This window comes from Eschrichtius robustus, chromosome 11 (assembly GCF_028021215.1).
Source record: "Eschrichtius robustus isolate mEscRob2 chromosome 11, mEscRob2.pri, whole genome shotgun sequence".
NCBI lineage: Eukaryota > Metazoa > Chordata > Mammalia > Artiodactyla > Eschrichtiidae > Eschrichtius > Eschrichtius robustus.
Window position 1 is genome coordinate 33397916 of NC_090834.1, and position 22219 is coordinate 33420134.

At 35.1% G+C, this 22219-nt stretch overlaps 1 protein-coding gene across 4 annotated transcripts in view; it reads right to left on the reverse strand.

Moving 5' to 3' along the window:
• The window catches only part of DYNC2H1 (dynein cytoplasmic 2 heavy chain 1), a 358559-nt gene that overhangs the window by 120573 nt on the left and 215767 nt on the right, over positions 1-22219 (reverse strand). For all 4 annotated transcript variants that reach the window (XM_068554132.1, XM_068554131.1, XM_068554130.1 and 1 more), the window contains exons 79-81: positions 18713-18868; positions 6584-6659; positions 128-336 (exon numbers count right to left, since the gene is read on the reverse strand). In XM_068554132.1, the coding sequence (XP_068410233.1) occupies positions 128-336; positions 6584-6659; positions 18713-18868 (441 nt within the window). The remainder of the gene's footprint in view (positions 1-127; positions 337-6583; positions 6660-18712; positions 18869-22219) is intronic.

The window sequence follows — 22219 nt, forward strand, 5'->3', positions numbered from 1 at the left end:
AAAAAAATCCGTATTTGTGAATGATAATTGTTTATACATTTGAAAAGAAACAATATATATTTAACACTATAAGAAATTATTCAACTTTCTATCTGGTAGTAAATTGAAAATAATTAATTTTACCTACCAAAATGCTGCAGGATTTTGGTAGATATATGGAGTATGGAAAAATGCTTTTCTTGTTCCTTTGGTTTAATACATCAATTATTGAAGAATTAAAAAACTGTTTCAGGTATGACTGAAGAACTCTAAGGTCAAAATAGTTATCTATACGTCCTCCATAAATAGCATTTTCAAGCAAACCATGTACAAATTCCCATTGTACATCTTTGGTACCTATAATTAAAAAAAAATTTTATTCGTTTCATTTCTAAGATATTAGAAATTTTCTAAAACAAATTCTAAAATATTAAACAAATTCCTGGCTCCAGTTATATTTATAGGATATAACAATACATATTTAATTCATTTAAATCATTCCTTAAAATGCTTAATGTAATGCTCATTAATATTAATAATATTAATACTATAATCACAGAGGACCTGTTCCAGGGAGGGAGCTACCACCATAGATAACTATAATATGAACTAGGTATGGTGGACAGGAAGGAACCTGGCAAAGTCTGTTTGTTAAAATTCCTCCCTGTGTCCCATTGTCTCTGCATAGCCCAGCAATTTGTTTACCAAACATCTGCTTTTTTGCATCTCCATGTTAACTGCCTTCCTCCCTTCTGAAGTCTAAAACCACTACCCCAAACACCCTCTTTTGTCTTTAGTTGAAGATAGTATTTAAGGTGAGGGTTTCAGCCATTTTGGCAAGTTACTTAGTCTTCCTGGGTCTCTCCTATATATACATGTTATTAATTTTTGTTTGATCTTCTCCTGTTAATCTGTTTCATGTCAGTGTAAATTCTTAGACCAGCCAGAAGAACCCAGAAGGGTAGAAGAAAATTTCTTCCTCCCCAACAGCAGTAAATGCAGGAAACACAATTTTAATCTACCTAGTTAACATCACTGCTAGCATTACTAGTTTAGACTATTTCAGTACTATAAAATTCAATGAACCATTCCCCTTTTTTACATTTAATTCTCCATATGTGGAGGTCCCTTAATAGCAGGAAATCTTGTAATCATAAGATTACATTTAGACATCTCCCATGAGATTCAGTATCATTTTGAAGCATCTTCCTCTTACAACAATTCACTGGTGTGATGTATGTAAAAAACATATGATGCTATTAATTAATTCCATCGTAAGCTTGAAACACAATGATAAACAAATCATTCAAACTCTCTGTGCTTTGGTTTCCTCATCTTAAAAGAGCATTAATAATATTTGCCTCAAAGTGATATTATAAAAATCAAATAAATGTTCAAAAGCCTTTTGGAAAATTACCAAGTTTCTAAGCAAGCTAAAGTACTAGTATATATCCTCCAAAAAAATTATGTTTCAAAATAAACATTAAAAAAAACAACTCATGGGCTTCCCTGGTGGCGCAGTGGTTGGGAATCTGCCTGCCGATGCATGGGACACGGGTTCGTGCCCTGGTCTGGGAGGATCCCGCGTGCCGCGGAGCGGCTGGGCCCGTGAGCCACAACTGCTGAGCCTGCGCGTCTGGAGCCTGTGCTCCGCAACAAGAGAGGCCGCGATAGTGAGAGGCCCGCGCACCGCGATGAGGAGTGGCCCCTGCTTGCCGCGACTGGACGGAGCCCTCACGCAGAAACGAAGACCCAACACAGCCAAAAATAAATAAATAAAATAAAGAATTATTAAAAAAAAAAAAAAAAAAAAAGAGATTTGTTAAAAAAAAAAAAAAAAAACAACTCATGGAAATCAGAAAACTGATCGGCCTTAGCACAAAATGGGAAAATGTTGGGTCATACGTTAAAAGGAGTGGGGGAGATGCTTCCAGAATGTTGGTAATACACTATTTATTGACTTTGGGCGAGTTACAAAGGTTCAATTTATGAAAATCTATTGAATTATACCTTTATGTATACTTTTCTGATGTATAATTCAAAGATTTTTTAAATAAACAAAAAATTCATTTGGAATACTATTAGGCATTAACTAACTATGGGGAACAAATAAATTAATATCCTATCTACTTCTACATATATACCCAACAGAAATATATTCAAGTAGTCACCCAAAGATATAGCACAATCATCCCAAACTACTCACGTGTCCATCAAGAAAAAACTTGAAAACTACCCACCAAGAGAAGAAATACAATCACAGAATGGCAAACTATATAGCACTGTGAATAAATGGACAACAATGACATGTAACCATATGGATGAATCTCTCAAATATAATGTTAACTGAAAGAATACAAAGACTAAAGAATACATGATGTATGATTCCAGTTTTATAAAAACAGGCAAAGCTAATCTATATAGTTAGGTGCCTGGTCTTTACCACAGGAGTGGTGGTGGGGGAAATTGGAGAATGGTAGTAACTGGAAGGCAGCACTAGAGTAAAATCTGAGGTATTGGTAATGTTCTGTTTCTTGATTAAGGTGCTGGCTACATGAGAGTGTTCAGTTTGTGGAAATTTCACTGGGCTGTAATCTTATGATATAAGTACTTTTTGTACACATATCATACTTCATTTAAAAGTTTTTAAAATCTCATAAACATGTAAATTAAAATGGGACTCGAACATATCTCAACATAATAAAGGCCATAGATGACAAGCCCACAGCCAGCATCATTCTCAATGGTGAAAAGCTGAAAGCATTTCCTCTAAGATCAGGAACAAGACAAGGATGCCCACTCATGCCACTTTTATCCAAAATAGTTTTGGAAGTCCTAGACACAGAAATCAGAGAAGAAAAGGAAATAAAAGGAATTCAAATTGGAAAGGAAGAAGTAAAAGTGTCACTGTTTGCAGATTACATCCTATACATAGAAAATCCAAAGCTCATCAATGAATTTGGTAAAGTTGCAGGATACAAAATTAATATACAGAAATCTGTTGCATTTCTATACACTAACAACAAAATGTGAGAAAGAGAAATTAAGAAAATAATCCCATGGACCATCACATCAAAAAGAATAAAATACCTAGGAATAGATCTACCCAAGGAGGTAAAAGACCTGTACTCTGAAGATGTTGATGGAAGAAACTGAAGACAACACAAACAGATGGAAAGCTATATGGTGTTCTTGTTTTATAAGACTCAATATTGTTAAAATGACAATACTACTTACCCAAGGCAATCTACAGATTCAATGCAATCCCTATCAAATTACCAATGGCATTTTTCATAGAACTGGAACAAAAATTTTTACAATTTGTATGGAAACACAAAAGACCCCGAATAGCCAAATCTATCTTGAGAAAGAAGAATGAAACTGGAGGAATCAGCTGACTTCAAACTATACTACAAAGCTACAGGAATCAAAACAGTATGGTACTAGCACAAAAAAAGACACATAGATCAACAGAACAGGATAGAAAGCCCAGAAATAAACCCATGCACTTAGGGTCAATTCATCTACAACAAAGGAGGCAAGAATATACAATGGAGAAAAGACAGTCTCTTCAATAAGTGGTGCTACATATAAAAAGCTGGACAGCTACATGTAAAAGAATGAAATTAGAACATTCTCTAACACCATATACAAAAATAAACTCAAAATGGATTAAAGACCTAAATGTAAGACTGGGCCATTGATTTTGATGTGGGCCATTTTTAAAGTCTTTACTGAATTTGTTACAATATTGCTTCTGTTCTATGCCTTGGTTTCTTGGCTGCAAGGCACACGGGATCCAAGTTCCCCAACCAGGGATCAAACCCGCATTGGAAGGTGAAGTCCCAACCACTGGACCACCAGGGAAGTCCCTAAGACTGGATACTATTGATGTAAAACTCCTACAGGAAAACACAGGCAGGACACTCTTTGACATAAATCATAGCAATATTTTTTGGATCTGTCTCCTAAGGCAAAAGAAATAAAAATAAAAGTAAACAAATGGGACCTAATTAAACTTAAAAGCTTTTGTACAACAAAGAAAACCATTAACAAAACAAAAAGACAACCTATGGAATGGAAGAAAATATTGGCAAACGATGAACTGACAAGGGATTAATTTCCAAAATATACAAACAGCTCATACAGCTCAATATAAAAAACAAACAAACAAGCCAACCAAAAAAATGGGCAGAAGACCTAAATAGACACTTCTCCACAGAAGTTATACAGACTGCCAACAGGCACATGAAAAGATGCTCAACATTGCTGATTATTAGGAAAATGCAAGTGAAAACTACAATGAGGTCAGAATAACCATCATCAGAAAGTCTACAAACAATGAATGCTAAAGAGGCTGTGGAGAAAAGGGAACCCTCCTACACTGTTGGTGAGAATGTAAATTAGGGTTGTCACTATTGAGAACAGTATGAAGTTCCTTAAAAAACTAAAACCAGCATTACCATATGATCCTGCGATCCCACTCCTGGGCATTATATCCAGAAAAGATAAAAACTCTCATTAAAAAAGATACATGCACTCCAATGTTCATAGCAGCACTATTTACAATAGCTAAGATATGGAAGCAACCCAAATGTCCATCAACAGATGAATGGATACAGCAGATGTGCTACAGATATATATACAATGGAATATTACTCAGCCATAAAAAAAGAATAATGCCATTTGCTGCAACATGGATGGACTTAGAAATAATCATACTAAGTCAGACAGAAAAAGAAAATTATCATATGATATCACTTATATGTGGAATCTAAAAAAATGATACCAATGAACTTATTTACAAAACAAGAAATAGATTCACAGACATAGAAAAGAAACTTATGGTTACCAAAGAGGAAGTGGGGGGGGGGGATAAATTTGGAATTTGGTATTAACAGATACACACTACTATATATAAAATAGATAAACAATAAGGGCCTATTATATAGCACAGGAAACTATATTCAATATCTTGTTACAACCTACATGGGAAAAGCATCTGAAAAAAATAGATATATAATAGATATATATATATATATATATATATATATGTACAACGGAATCACTTTGCTGTGCACATGAAACATTGTAAGTCAACTATACTTCAATAAAAAATTAAAATAAAAGAAAACTACAAAAAAAAATGGGATTTGTCCACATGCTAGACGTCTATCCTTATCCTTTTGTGGAAACCAAGTTACTGAATAAATGATGATGTCATTAATTCAACCAACTATAACAGTGCCTACTACCATGGGCTAGGCCCTGCTACAGATGTTAAGGACATACAGAGTAAACAAAATAGCCAAAGACCTTGCTTAATGTAGATTACACTCTAGTTGGAAAAGATGAACAACATTTTTAAAAATGAATGAATAAACAAGAAAGTACAAGGTAGCACTAATGTATTAAAACAATTAAACAGAACATGGGGATAGAGAACAATTAGAAAATTAGACTTGGTGATAACTTTTCTGAAGAGGATACCTCTAAGCTGAGATGTGAATGATAAGAGAAGAAAATCATATAAAGGTTTGGGAGAGGAGCATTTCAGACAGAAGGAAGAGCACCTACCAAAACCTTCAGGTAGGAACAAGCCAGGTTTGTTCAAGGAACAGAAAGAAGATAAATGTGGCTGTAGGTTTTGAAAGTGAACTATATGCTTTGCTTTTCTTTTCTAAAAAATAAATTTGTTTACTCTGTGGAGAATTTTTGAAAAAATCTATTTCTTGGACTACCAAGGATTGATGAAGTTGAAGGATGAGAACAGAATTTTGATGTGATTTGGACATGGAGGGGACAGAAACTGCCAAAGCATTGGATGTTTGAGGATAAGAAAAAGAGGAGAATCAAGGGTGATTCATAGACTTTGAACCTGAACAACCACATGAATGGTGGTGCCATTTACTGAAATGGGGCAGACTCAGGGAAGAGTAGTTTGGCAAGGCTGCAGGATGGTGGGGGAGACAAGAATCTAGAGTTGTTTGGAAAAGTTTTAAGTTTGAGAGCCCTATCAACGTACTCTCTTCTCTAATCCATCATTGCTCTAAACTCTAGTGTTCGCTTGAGTTGGCCCTGAGCAATAACCCTCAGGGATTGGACCATTCCTGTCTTCAGGAGGCAGAGAGCTAGATGGCCTCAAGGGATCAGATTATATGGTTTTGTTGCCCTGTTTTAGTCTATTATTTGTACCTTGATTCCTGATTTCTACTTAATCATACAATTGTGATTCTACAGATTCTTGGTCTACCATATTCTTGAATTTTAACAGTTCCCTTGAAAGAGATATGAATAATTTAGCTGAAGCCTGAAACTTGTGAAGGCCATGAAGTAAAGACAAGGTCATTCTAGGTTTCTGCTTCCTGAAAGCTACAGATCAACCAGAAATCTAATGGATTATATCAAAACCAATGACCACAACAGATAATATATGAACTTGTACAAGCATGGAATTCAGAACATTAAGTACAAAATAAAAAGCAAAAAGCAAATTTTATAATAGGACGTCAAGTCACTCTTGAAAAAAACCCTATTTTTAATAAGAGCTCAAAAAATTTTTTCATTGACATCAGAGGTCAAAGTTTTCATCACTAGAACTTACCATCAAAGAGTCTGTCAATAATGCTGTAACCAGCCCGAAGATCTGATAAAGAAAACTCATAAAACTTGGTCCAACCCTATCAAAACAAATTTTAAAAAAATTAAAGAACTACAAGCAGTGTTAAAAAATATATATGCATATATCATTGCCCTTACAATCTTAAAAAGAATGTTCAATACAGACTAAAAGAAAAAAAGGCAACTATTGAGAATTTTTAATAAAAACAATAAAACAATATGTCTAAAGTAAGAGTAATTTTAAAAAATAAATTTATTGATCTCTACAGCATGCAAAGGATTTTACAATGTCATAAATGTTTTTATCACTTAAGTATGTGGCAGAAGAGTCATATATAGAAAGAACAAATTGGCGTAGTAAATCATTGAGTCTACATAGTGTGTATACATTGAGAGATTTCCTATAATTTGGTCCTTCAGAATTGTGGATTTTCTCTACAAACATGAAAACAGAAATATTACAAAAATTATTTAAAGGTCTAAAGGCATATAGTATTATTTTCTGTTCATTTGACCCACAAAGCATTCATATTATAACTAAATAAAATTATAAACCTACAGCTAATAGCTACCATGCTTGTATAAAAACAACATTCAAAGACATTTATATGTGATAGACAATAATATGAAATAATTAAAAATAATTTCTACAGGGCTTTCATCAACTATGACTAGTAATTAGTTTTATGCAATAAAATAAGTTCGAACTAAAATCTATTTAGACTTGAATAATATTCAGAAATATTGATACAAATTTAATTTATTCATTCATCATTCAAAAAGATTTATTAAGTGCACATTATATGTCAGGCTCTGGGAATAAAAGAATGAGCAAAAACATATATAATCCCTGTTTCCATGTAGCTTTCAGTCAAATGTCAGGGGAGGGGTGGATACAATCAATTACACAAATACACATACAATTACAAACTGTAATATGTTTAAGGAAAAGAAACATACTTGGTATATATAAGAAAGAGCTCTGACCTAATATAAAAGATAAGGGAAAGTCACCCTGGTGGGGAAAGGGTAAGAAATGACAGAAAAACAAAAGTAGATAGATAGTTAGGACAATGAAATGAAAGAATTTTTGTATTGGATTGTAATGGAGGATGAAGATACCAAAAAGAGAGGTATTAAGAATGACTTCTAAGCTCATGGCTTATTCAAATTGATGTTGGCATCATTCACTCACAGGTGGAACACTGAAAGAATACAAGGTTTAGAAAGGGATAACGAGATCAATGAATAAAGTGTTCAACAAAAACTTACTGAGTGTCTGCTATATACTTGGCACTGTTTTTGTCAATGAAAATATAGCAGTAAACAAAAGAGACAAAAATCTGTGCTCTTGAGAAGCTAATGTTCTAGTATTTGGATCTAGAATATGTGCATCTTCAGTCATTTTTGAGACATCTACCTAGATAGGTCAAATAAATAGTTGGATATATAAACCTAGATCTTAGAGAGTTGGTCTGAGTTGGATATAAAAATTTGCCTTCTATCTAGCATTTAGATAGTTATTTTTTAAAATAATATTATATATATTGTGAAAACAAAAAATATTTCAGTTAACTATACCTAAGTTAAACTATACCTAAGAATTAAAAATCTGTAAGGGAGACACAGACCTTCAAGATGGCAGAGGAGTAAGATGTGGAGATCACCTTCCTCCCCATAAATACATCAAAAATACATCTACATGTGAAACAACTCCTACAGAACACCTACTGAACACTGGCAGAAGACCTCAGACTTCCCAAAAGGCAAGAAACTCCCCACGTACCTGGGTAGGGCAAAAGAAAAAAGAAAAAAAGAGACAAAGGAATAGGGATGGGACCTGCACCTCTGGGAGGGAGCTGTGAAGGAGGAAAAGTTTCCACACCCTAGGGAGCCCCTTCCCTGGCGGAGATGGGGGGTGGGCAGGGGAGAAGCTTCAGAGCCACGGAGGAGAGCACAGCAACAGGGGTGCAGAGGGCAAAGCGGAGAGATTCCTGCATAGAGTATTGGTGCCGACCAGCACTCACCAGCCTGAGATGCTTGTCTGCTAACCTGCCAGGGCATGTGGGGGCTGGGAGCTGAGGCTTGTGCTTCAGAGGTCAGACCCCAGGGAGAGGACTGGGGTTGGCTGCATGAACACAGCCTGAAGGGGGCTAGTGTGCCACAGCTATCTGGGAGGGTGTCCGGGAAAAAGTCTGGACCTGCCAGAGAGGCAAGAGACCATTGTTTTGGGGTGTGCAAGGAGAGGGGCTTCCTGCTCCGAGTGCCCACAGATGGCAGAGCACCGCCTAAGTGAGCCCCAGAGACGGGCACGAGCCGTGGCTATCATCTCAAACCACAGAGGTGAGCAAGGACCGCTACTGCTGCCACCGCTGCCACCAAACATCCTGTGTGCAAGCGCAGGACACTACCCACATACCCCCGGAAGCCTGTGCATCACGCCACTGCCAGGGTCCCATTATCCAGGGCCAACTTCCCTGGGAGAACACATGATGTGCCTCAGGCTGTTACAACGTCACACAGGCCTCTACTGCTGCAGACACACACCGCATTGCAACTGAGACTACTATACCCCTCCCTCTCCCCAGTCTGAGTGAGCAAGAGAGCCCTAATCAGCCGCTGTTTTAACCCCCTCTTGTCTGGGCAGGAAACAGATGCCTGAGGGTGGCCTACACTCAGAGGCAGAGCCAAAACCAAAGCTGAGCCCCAGGAGTTGTGCAAACAAAGAAGAGAAAGGGAAATTTCTTCATGCAGCCTTAGGAGCAGTGCATTAAATCCACACAGTCAGCTTGGTAAACCCTGCAGGTGTGGAATACCTGAATAGACAATGAGTGTTCCCAAAATTGAGGGGGTGGACTTTGGGGGCAACTACGAACTTGGGGTTTGCTTTCTGCATTTGATTTGTTTTTGGTTTTATGTTTATCTTAGTTTAGTTTTTAGTGTTTGTTTTCATTTGTGGGTTTGTTTATTGATTTAGTTGCTCTCTTCCGTTTTTTTGTTTTTTTTTTCTTTTCTCTTTTTGTGAGTTGTGTGCATATGTTTCTTTGTGTGATTTTGTCTGTTTAGTTTTGCTTTTACCATTTGCCTTCAGGTTCTGTCTGTTCATTTTCTTTTTTTCTTTCTTTTTTTTTTCTTTTTTTCTTTTTGTGAGTGTGTGTGTGTGTGTGTGTGTGTTTCTTTGTGTGATTTTATCTCTTTAGTTTTGCTTTTACCGTTTGTTCTGGGGTACTGTCTGTTCGTTTCTTTTTTTCCTATCTTATCGTCCGTGCCATGCAGCTGGCAGGGTCTGGGTGCTCCAGCCAGGTGTCGGGTCTGAGCCTCCGAGGTGGGAGAACTGAGTCCAGGACGTTGGACCAACAGAGACCTCCAGGCCCAATGTAATATTAAATGGTGAGAGCTCTCCCAGAGATCTCTGTCTCAGCACTAAGACCCAGCTCCACCCAATGGCCAGCAAGATCCAGTACTGAATGCCCCATGCCAAACAACTAGCAAGGCAGGAACACAACCACACCCATTAGCAGAGAGGCTGCCTAAAGTCATACTAACTTCACAGACAGCCCAAAACACACCATCAGACATGGCCATGCCCACCAGAGGGAAAGGATACAGCCCCACCCACCAAAACTTAGGCACCAGTGCCCACAACCAGGAAGCCTACACAAGCCACTGAACTGACCTCACACACTGGGGGCAGACACCAGATGTAAGAGGAACTATGAACCTGCACCTTGCGAAAAGGAGACCCCAAACACAGTAAATTAAAAAGAAAATTGAGAAGACAGAGAAATACGTAGCAGATGAAGGAGCAAGGTAAAAACCCACCAGACTAAACAAATTAAGAGGAAATAGGCAGGCTACCTGAAAAAGAATTCAGAGTAACGATAGTAAAGATGATCAAAAATCTCTCAAATAGAATAGAGAAAATACAACAACCGTTTAAGAAGGACCTAGAAGAACTAAAGATCAAACAAAAAATGATGAACAACACAATAAATGAAATTAAAAATACTAGAGAAGGAATCAACAGCAGAATAACTGAGGCAGAAGAACGGATAAGTGACCTGGAAGAGAGAATAGTGGAAATAACAACATCAGAGCAGAATAAAGAATAAAGAATGAAAAGAATTGAGGACAGTCTCAGAGACTTCTGGGACAACATTAAACGCACCAACATTCCAATTATAGGGGTCCCAGAAGAAGAAGAGAAAAAGAAAGGGTCTGAGAAAATATTTGAAGAAATTATAGTAAAAACTTTCCCTAACATGGGAAAGGAAACAGTCAATCAAGTCCAGGAAGCACAGAGAGTCCCATACAGGACAAATCCAAGGAGAAATGTGTCAAGGCACATATTAATCAAACTATCAAAAATTAAATACAAAGAAAAAATACTAAAAGCAGCAAGGGAAAAGAAACAAATAACATACAAGGGAATCTCCATAAGGTTAACAGCTGATCTTTCAGCAGAAACTCTGCAAGCCAGAACAGAGTGGCAAGACATATTTAAAGTGATGAAAGGGAAAAAACTACAACCAAGATTAATCTCCCCAGCAAGGATCTCATTCAGATTCGAGGGAAAATCAAAACCTCTACAGACAAGCAAGCTAAAAGAATTCAGCACTACCAAAACAAGCTTTACAACAAATGCTGAAGAAACTTCTCCACGTGGGAAACACAAGAGAAGAAAAAGACCCACAAACACAAACCCAAATCAATTAAGAAAATGGTAATAGGAACATACATATCGATAATCACCTTGCACGTAAATGGATTAAATGCTCCAACCAAAAGACACAGGCTTGCTGAATGGATACAAAGACAAGACCCGTATATATGCTGTCTACAAGAGACCCACTTCAGACCTAGGGACATATACAAACTGAAAGCGAGGTAAGGAAAAATATATTCCATGCAAATGCAAATCAAAAGAAACCTGGAGTAGCAATTCTCATATCAGACAAAATAGACTTTAAAATAAAGACTATTACAAGAGACAAAGAAGGACACTACATAATGATCAAGGGATCAATCCAAGAAGAAGATATAACAATTATAACCCAACATAGAAGCACCTCAATACATAAGGCAAATGGTAACAGCCATAAAAGGGGAAATCGATAGTAACACAATCATAGTAGGGAACTTTCACACCCCACTTTCACCAATGGACAGATCATCCAAAATGAAAATAAATAAGGAAACACAAGCTTTCAATGGTACATTAAACAAGATGGACTTAATTGATACTTATAGGACATTCCATCCAAAAACAACAGAATACACTTTCTTCTCAAGTGCTCATGGAACATTCTCCAGGACAGATCACATCTTGGGTCACAAATCAAGCCTCGGTAAACTTAAGAAAATTGAAATCGTATCAATATCTTTTCCGACCACAACGCTATGAGACTAGATGTCAATTACAGGAAAAGATCTGTAAAAAATACAAACACATGGAGGCTACACAATACACTACTTAATAACGAAGTGATCACTGAAGAAATCAAAGAGGAAATCAAAAAATACCTAGAAACAAATAACAATGGAAACACAATGACCCAAAACTTATGGGATACAGCAAAAGCAGTTCTAAGAGGGAAGTTTATAGCAATACATTCTCACCTCAATAAACAAGAAAAATCTCAAATAAACAACCTAACTTTACACCTAAAGCAATTGGAGAAAGAAGAGCAAAAAACCCCGCAAAGTTAGCAGAAGGAAAGAAATCAAAAAGATCAGATCAGAAGTAAAAGAAAAAGAAATGAAGGAAGTGATAGCAAAAATCAATAAATCTAAGAACTGGTTCTTTGAGAAGAGAAACAAAATTGATAAACCATTATCCAGACTCATCAAGATAAAAAGGGAGAAGACTCAAATCAACAGAGTTAAAAATGAAAAAGGAGAGGTAACAACTGACACTGCAGAAATACAAAGGTTCGTGAGAGACTACTATAAGCAACTATATGCCAAAAAAATGGACAACCTGGAAGAAATGGACAAATTTTTAGAAAAGTACAACCTTCCAAGACTGAACCAGGAAGAAACAGAAAATATGAACAGAATAATCACAAGAAATGAAATTGAAACTGTGATTAAAAATCTTCCACAAAAAAAAGCCCAGGACCAGGTGGCTTCACAGGTGAATTCCATCAAAAATTCAGAGAAGAGCTAACACCTATCCTTCTCAAACTCTTCCAAAATATAGCAAAGGGAGGAACACTCCCAAATTCATTCTATGAGTCCACCATCACCCTGTTACCAAACCCAGACAAAGATGTCACAAAAAAAGAAAACTACAGGCCAATATCACTGATGAACACAGTTGCAAAAATCCTCAACAAAATACTAGTGAACAGAACCCAGCAGCACATTAAAAGGATCATACACCATGATCAAGTGAGGTTTATTCCAGGTATGCAAGGATTCTTCAGTATACGCAAATCAATCAATGTGATACACCATATTAACAAACTGAAGGAAAAAAAAAAACATATGATAATCTCAATAGATGCAGAAAAAGCTTTCAACAAAATTCAACACCCATTTATGATAAAAACTCTCCAGTAAGTGGGCATAGAGGGAACCCACCTCAACATAATAAAAGCCATATATGACAAACCCACAGTCAACATCATTCGCAATGGTGAAAAACTGAAAGCATTTCCTCTAAGATCAGGAACAAGAAAAGGGTGCCCACTCCACCACTACTATACAACGTAGTTTTGGAAGTTTTAGCCACGGAAATCAGAGAAGAAAAAGAAATAAAAGAAATCCAAATCGGAAAACAGGAATTAAAACTGTTACTGTTTTCAGATGACATGAAAATCCTGAAGATACATAGAAAATCCTAAAGATGCTACCAGAAAACTACTAGAGCTAATCAAATAATTTGGTAAAGTAGCAGGATACAAAAGTAATGCACAGGAATCTCTTGCATTCCTATACACTAATGATGAAAAATCTGAAAGAGAATTTAAGGAAACACTCCCATTTACCATTGCAATAAAAAGAATAAAATACCTAGGAATAAACCTACCTAAGGAAACAAAAGACCTGTATGCAGAAAACTATAGGACACTGATGGAAGAAATCAAAGACAATACAAACAGATGGAGAGATATACCATGTTCTTGGATTGGAAGAAACAATACTGTGAAAATGACTATACTACCCAAAGCAATGTACAGATTCAATGTAATCCCTACCAAACTACCAATGGCATTTTTCACAGAACTAGAACAAAGGATTTTACAATTTGTATGGAAATACAAAAGACCCTGAATAGCCAAAGCAATCTTGAGAAAGAAAAAGAAAAAGAAATGGGACCTAATGAAACTTAAAAGCTTTTGCATAGCAAAGGAAACCATAAACAAGATGAAAGGCAGCCCTCAGAATGGGAGAAAATATTTGCAAATGAAGCAACTGACAAAGGATTAATCTCCAAAATATACAAGCAGCTCATGCAGCTCAATATCGAAAAAACAAACAACCCAGTCCAATAATGGGCAGAAGACTTAAAGAGACATTTCTCCAAAGAAGATATACAGATTGCCAACAGACACATGAAAGGATTCTCAACATCACTAATCATTGGAGTAATGCAAGTCAAAACTACAATGAAGTATCACCTCACACCGGAGAGAATGGCCATCATTAAAAACTCTACAAACCATAGATGCTGGAGAGGGTGTGGAGAAAAGGGAACACTCCTGTACTGTTGGAGGGAATGTAAATTGATACAGCCACTATGGAGAACAGTATGGAGGTTCCTTAAAATACTAAAAATAGAACTATCATATGAGCTAGCAATCCCACTACTGGGCATATACCCTGAGAAAACCAGAATTCAAAAAGTGTCATGTACCACACTGTTCATTGCAGCTCTATTTACAATAGCCAGGACATGGAAGCAACCTAAGTGTCCATTGACAGATGAATGAATAAAGAAGATGTGGCACATATATACAATGGAATATTACTCAGCCATAAAAAGGAACGAAACTGAGTTATTTGTAGTGAGGTGGATGGACCTAGAGACTGTCATACAGAGTGAAGTAAGTCAGAAAGAGAAAAACAAATACCGTATGCTAACATATATATATGGAATCTAAGAAGAAGAAAAAAGAAAGAAAGAAAATGGTAAGAAGAACCTAGGGGTAAGATGGGAATAAAGATGCAGACCTACTAGAGAATGGACTTGAGGATACGGCGAGGGGGAAGGGTAAGCTGGGACAAAGTGAGAGAGTGGCATGGACATATATACACTACCACACGTAAAATAGATAGGTAGTGGGAAGCAACCGCATAGCACAGGGAGATCAGCTCTGTGCTTTGTGACCACCTAGAGGGGTGGGATAGGGAGGGTAGGAGGGAGGGAGATGCAAGAGGGAAGAGATATGGGGATATATGTATATGTCTAACTGATTCACTTTGTTATAAAAGCAGAAACTGACACACCACTGTAAAGCAATTATACTCTAATAAAGACGTTAAAAAAAATAAAGAAGAAAAAAAAAAGATGTGGCACATATATACAATGAAATATTACTCAGCCATAGAAGAAATGAAATTGAGTTATTTGTAGTGAGGTGGATGGACCTAGAGTCTGTCATACAGAGTGAAGTAAGTCAGAAAGAGAAAAACAAATACCATATGCTAACACATATATATGGAATCAAAAAAAAAAAAAAAAAAGGTTCTAAGAACCTAAGGGCAGTACAGGATAAAAGACACAGATGTAGAGAATGGACTTGAGGATACAGGGGAGCACGGAGGGGAAGCTGGGACGAGGTGAGAGAGTAGCATAGACATATATACACTACCAAATGTAAAATACCTAGTGGGAAGCAGCTGCATAGCACAGGGAGATCAGCTCAGTGCACTGTGACCACCTAGAGGGGTGGGATAGGGAGGTCGGGAGGGAGGCTCAAGAGGTAGGGGATATGGGGATATATGTATACATACAGCTGATTCACTTTGTTATACAGCAGAAACTAACACAACATTGTAAAGCAATTATACTTAATAACAATAAAGATGTTAAGAAAAAGAAAATCTGTAAGGGATACGTACCCATCAGCAGTTAACAAAGTTCTCGTAACATTTTAAATAAACTTTCTACCAACTCAAAACAAAGTTTTATTAATAAAATTTCTTATATAACTCTATTAGATCTTATTTGTGAAGAAAAATGCTCATTTCAACATTTTAAAAATACCTTAAAAAATAATTAATATTCATAAAACTCTCAAGACTGTTGCTATCAATATTACTTAATATAGCAACTTCCAACTAAAATACTAATTCTGAAATAAGAACTATACTCTCTGTAAAGCACAGTTACTGATATACTGTGAGATGATTAATGATTTTTTAAAAATATGGTACAAAAATTTGAATGGTAATTTTTGTTAATCATATCATAATTCCTGACAGAAATTATGTTGTAAATTGTGGAGAGATTCTCAGTAGCCAATCAAATCCTATTTAGCTGACATGGAAATCCAGGCACTGTGTAAAGTGCTCTTATGAATGAGATTAAGCCTGTTATAAAGGTACTCACAAACTAGTAAGAATAACACAATATCAAAGAATAACAAATATAAAACAAAACTGACATTACATCAAGTGCAGTATTAGAGGTACAATACACATGTGTAAAATAGGGAAGTTAACATAGCACCGCAATGAAAAATAGCAAAGGAATAATCTTTTACTAACACAGAGAATGAAAACTAAGTTGAATTAATAGTGGATCTTTACATCTCAAAGTTGGCTGTTAAAAAAAAAGCAAAACCAAATAAGGAAAAGAGGTAAAATAGAGTTTGTGGAGTTCATATCCCTATGACATGACATCCAACAATTAATGGCATTCAATATTTTGTCTGCTTTTACCTCTAAATTTATGATTTTTATGAGAGCAGAATTTTTTTTTAAATGACATTTTCAAATATTTTTGTTTGTGTGAAAATGAATTGCTATATCCTCTATGTAGAGCATTTTGGTACTATTCATGAACTTTTAAAAATACACATATATTTTGAAGCAAGCATTCTACATTTAGGAATTGGCCACCATGAATAAGTGTTAAATGAGGCAATCATAGGGATATCCATTGCAATATTTTTTGTAATAGCAAAGACTGAAGAAAATATTTATGCCCATCTAACAATACAAACTGCCTAAAAATATTTATACGGATATCATGAATACAAATCATATTTTAAAATTAGGTATTAAATGGGTACTAATATTTAATAATCTCTAAAATGTATTGGTTAATAAAGCAAAGTACAGAACTGTATGTATAATGTGCTGCCATTTGAGTTGAAAAGAACATATGTGTGCATATAAATGCATAAAATATATGTGTATTTATATAATATCTCTGAAGGACATCCAAGAAATGGTGAACAGTGGGTGCCCTGGGAATACAAACTGAGTGGCAGGGGATAAGGAGGGAGGAGACTAAATCTTAACTTGCAAGCCTTTTCATAGCTTTTAAATTTATACTATGTGCATGTGTCACAATAAAAAATGAAAAGTAATTTTGTTTTTAAAATGTAAGTTTTGTTTTCTCATAAAAGTGCATCACGGTGACTATTCTTCATGTATGCATCAGGATTAACTGATACATTACCTAAGGATGAATGTCAGAGAAATTAGGGGCAAAGGCTTTAGAAGACGGTGAGCCTGCCCATTTCCAAGCTCTACAGCTTTTTAGGTGTGATCCCTTCAGCAAGTTAATTACCATCGAGATTCACTGTCCTACCTTTGTAAAATGAAAATAATAAGCATACCCCTTAATAAGTATAGTGTGTAAAATATATGAAACAAACATTGCTATTATTATTTACTATTTCATTGGTTTGACAAATATTTATTGATAGGCTATACTCAGGCACTGTGTTAAGCACTTCTAAACATACACTATTTCATTTAATCCTCATAACAGAGGTAAATATGATCATTATTTGCATTTTACAGTCAAGGGGATAAAGTAATTTACCTAAGGTCATACAGCAAGGAAATTCTAGAGTCAGGACTGAAACTCCAGAACCTATGCTCTTATTTTGACATGCAACTGAAATATAGAGAAAGGCTAAAAGGTTGGCAGATGGGGAGGGCAGTTTGAGGAAAGATTATCCCAACAGAAGTAGACAAAGTTTAAAAAAAGAGGATGGGAAAAATTTAAAGATGGAAGACTGCTGAAATTTTTGGCTAAGATAGGCATTTGGCAAGAAGATCACAGCATGGTACCAGCTAGGACTGCCATGGCCATGAAAAACTGTGCTCTATTGGTGGTTTAAAAATAAAAGCTAGAGCCTATGGTGAGAAAGCTTGATGGATTAAAAGACCATAAAGAAGTCCCATGTGACTGAGGTGTAGAGAACAGATAGAAAAAAGGGGCCTGGGAAGAGGTTGAAAAGATAGGCAAATATTTCCTTCTGGATCATGGTAAGAAATATGCATATTTTTTCCCAAGTACAGTGGAATTCCATTTGATGGGTATTAAGCAGAGGAGTGAAAAAATCAAAATTACATATTAGAAAAATAATTCTGGCTGCTAAATAGAAAAAGCAGGAAGAAGAGTTGGAAAAGTAATTCAGGTGAGAGGTGATGAGGCTTGAAAAGAATAGTGAGGAGAAATGTACAGATTTGAATTACATTTTAGAAGTAGAATCAACAGGATTTAAACACAAGTTGAGTAGGGAGGAAAACCATATCAAGAAGAACTCCTATGCTTCTAACTTAAGGAAGTAAACAGATATCAATGCCTATTATTGAGCAGAATATACTAAAGGGAAAACAGGTATGGGAACTCGGTTTTTGAACATTTTTGAACTGGTGAGATATTAACCATAAAAATGATACCTAACAATGATGAATTATGATGGCTCATACATTGTTCTAAACACTTTAATTCAAAAACATGTGAACTAGATAACAATATACAGTCCAGAAGATTAACAGAGAAGATGGAATCAGAGATATAAATTTACAAATCATGAATCAATTTAAGAAGTAATCCTAGCTATTTATACTAAACTGTAAAAATATTCTAACATAAAAAAATGTACACCTTAGACTACATCCAAGACATGTTCTTACTTACCTGTGGAATGTAATTTCTTCTTTCTTGGCATGCAGCATGAAACCAAGCAAAACTGAAGAGAGCATGAGCTCGATGTATATTATCTTTTTTGCTAATTTGCTCAGAAGTCCAAGATTCATAAGTACGCATTAAATTTTTCTTCAAACCTGGAGGTGACTAGAGAAAAAACAAACTTATTGTTTAAAACCTTACAAATAAAATAAATCAGTATTTAACATAATGAGAACATATTATAAGGCAAAAACTTTTCACCATTACTAAGTTTGACTTAAACTATTTATTATTATGTTACGTCAAAATGTACTAAAGAAGATGTGGCACATATATACAATGGAATATTACTCAGCCATAAAAAAAATGAAACTGAGTTATTTGTAGTGAGATAGATGGACCTAGAGTCTGTCATACAGAGTGAAGTAAGTCAGAAAAAGAAAAACAAATACCGTATGCTAACACATATATATGGAATCTAAAAAAAACCAAACAAACAAAATGTTTCTGAAGAACCTAGGGGCAGGACAGGAATTAAGATGCAGACAAAGAGAATGGACTTGAGGACACAGGGAGGGGGAAGGGTAAGCTGGGACAAAGTGAGAAAGTGGCATGGACTTATATATACTACCAAATGTAAAACAGATAGCTAGTGGGAAGCAGCCTCATAGCACAGAGAGATCAGCTCAGTGCTTTGTGACCACCTAGAGGGGTAGGATAGGGACGGTGGGAGGGAGACTCAAGAGGGAGGAGATATGGGGATATATGTATATGTACAGCTGATTCACTTTGCTATAAAGCAGAAACTAACACACTATTGTAAAGCAATTATACTCCAATAAAGATGTTAAAAAAATGTACACATATACAAGTAGTGTTAAACTCCTTATACCTAATAGCTCATCTCAATTAAAAATCCAAAATAATTTTTTAATTAAAAAAACCCTACATAACCAACAATATTCAAAATAACCAAATAAGTTTGACATGATCATTGAGGTGTTTTACTAAAACAAAACCATCATTTACAGTACGAATTATGATACTGATTATTATCAGGCAGGTGTTTTTGACTTCAATACGCCAGTTCTTTCTCTCCAGTACTATCTGAATTTCCATAAGGACTTCAAATTACTATTTACATGTAATGTCAACTAATCTTCCTTGAACATCAGTCCACTTTACTTAAGGTGGGTATTACCTGACATTGCTAGGCTTATAACACAAATTCAAACCCAGGAACCGAAATTGTACATTGGACTAGTACTAGTCAGAAAACACTTATCCACATGTCCAAAATCTGTTTATATTATTTTTTAAAATTATCAAAATGAAAGAAAAAATAATTTTGAATTCTTGGAAAAAGACCAAAATAAATCCATTTCAAAAATTACCTTGTTTTAAAAGTAATTTTTTTCCTTCAAACTGGTTTCTAACATTAATGAAAAATTCAGATCAGTACTTTAAGAATGCCTGCCACAAAAAAATAATAATTCCCTTGGCAAACCTTTTCATTCTGTTTTCTCTTAAATAAAAACTTTTGTTTTATTAAAAGAAAAAATGCCTAACTATTTTTTTAACTAAGTGCATTTCCAAATGTACACTTTTAAAATGAAAATGTTTTGTTTATGAAACAGTTACCAAAAATTTTCATAGACTAGACAAAATTTTCTGAGCACTAAGGAAACTGAACAACCACTTAGGGTTATTTTTTTTTTTTTAAGACCCTATACTAAAGGTTATGCAAAATGAATAAATCATGTACAATTACAGAGAAAATCATATACAAATAAAGATTATTGGAAAATGACAAAACAGAAACACTAGTATGTCAAATTATGAGATAAGGTAAAATATATATTCAACTGAAAATTCACAGACTTAAAATAATTTCAATATTAATTGAAGTTAATTAAATCAATTAAGCATTCAGCATAAGAAATCAGGAAGAATGAAATCCAGTACAAATCTAAGGAAAACATAAAGAAGAAAAAATAATGAAAAGAGCAGGAAATTCAGTGAATAGAAAAGAATTAATAAGAAAAAGTATATCAGAAAGTATGACATTGGTTATTTGTGATCATTTTTTTTCTATTTTTTAATTTTATTTTTTAAATTTTTATTGGAGTATAGTTGATTTACAATGTTGTGTTAGTTTCTGCTGTACAGCAAAGTGGATCAGTTATACATATACATATATACACTCTTTTTTAGATTCTTTTCCCATATATATGGGAAAAGAAGATTTCCCTGTGCTATACAGTAGGTCTTCATTTGTTATCTATTTTATAACTCTATTTCTGTTTTGTAGATAGGTTCATTTGTACCCTTTCTTTAGATTCCACATATAAGTGATAACATATGATATTTGCCTTTCTCTGAAAATTGCAGGACAGTATCACTGATGAACACAGACGCAAAACTCATCAACAAAATACTAACAAACCAAACCCAACAATACATTAAAAGAATATTACACCATGATCAAGTGGGATTCGTCCCAGGATGCAAGGATTTTCAATATTCATGAATCAATCAATATGATATACCACATCAACAAACTGAAGAATAAAAACCATATAATCATCTCAATAGATGCAGAAAAAGCTTTTGACAGAATTCAACACCAATTTATGATAAAAACTCTCCAGAAAGTGGGCATAGAGGGAACCTACCTCAACATAATAAAAGCCATATATGACAAACCCACAGCAAACATCGTTCTCAATGGTGAAAAACTGAAAGCATTTCCACTAAGATCAGGAACAAGACAAGGATGTCCACTCTCACCACTATTATTCAACATAGTTTTGGAAGTCCTAGCCATGGCAATCAGAGAAGAAAAAGGAATAAAAGGATTCCAAGTTGAAAAAGAAGTAAAACTGTCACTGTTTGCAGATGACATGATACTACAGTATACATAGAAAACACTAAAGTTGCTACCAGAAACTACTAGAGCTCATCAATGAATTTGGTAAAGTTGCATGATACAAAATTAATACCCAGAAATCTCTTGCATTCCTATACACTAATAATGAAAGATCAGAAAGAGAAATTAAGGAAACATCCCGTTTACCATCACATCCAAAAGAATACCTAGAAATAAACCTACCTAAGGAGGCAAAAGACCTGTACTCAGAAAACTATAAGATACTGATGAAAGAAATTAAAGATGACACAAACAGATGGAGAGATATACCATATTCTTGGATTGGAGAAATCAATACTGTGAAAATGACTATACTATCCAAAGCAATCTACAGATTCAATGTAATAAATTTTTAAAAACTCCAGCAACTCATCAAAAAGAGAAGAAACAAACAATAAAATGAAGATTTCACGATTTTTAAATACAATAATACGTGTGTGTACATATGTGTACATATATATAGTAATAATTTTGAACATAATGAACTGCACTATTTCCTGGAATGGTTAAAATCATTTACATTGATTTAAGAAATAGAAAAAAAAAATCACCAATAACTTAAATGAAACTGAAAATTTCCATAAAAA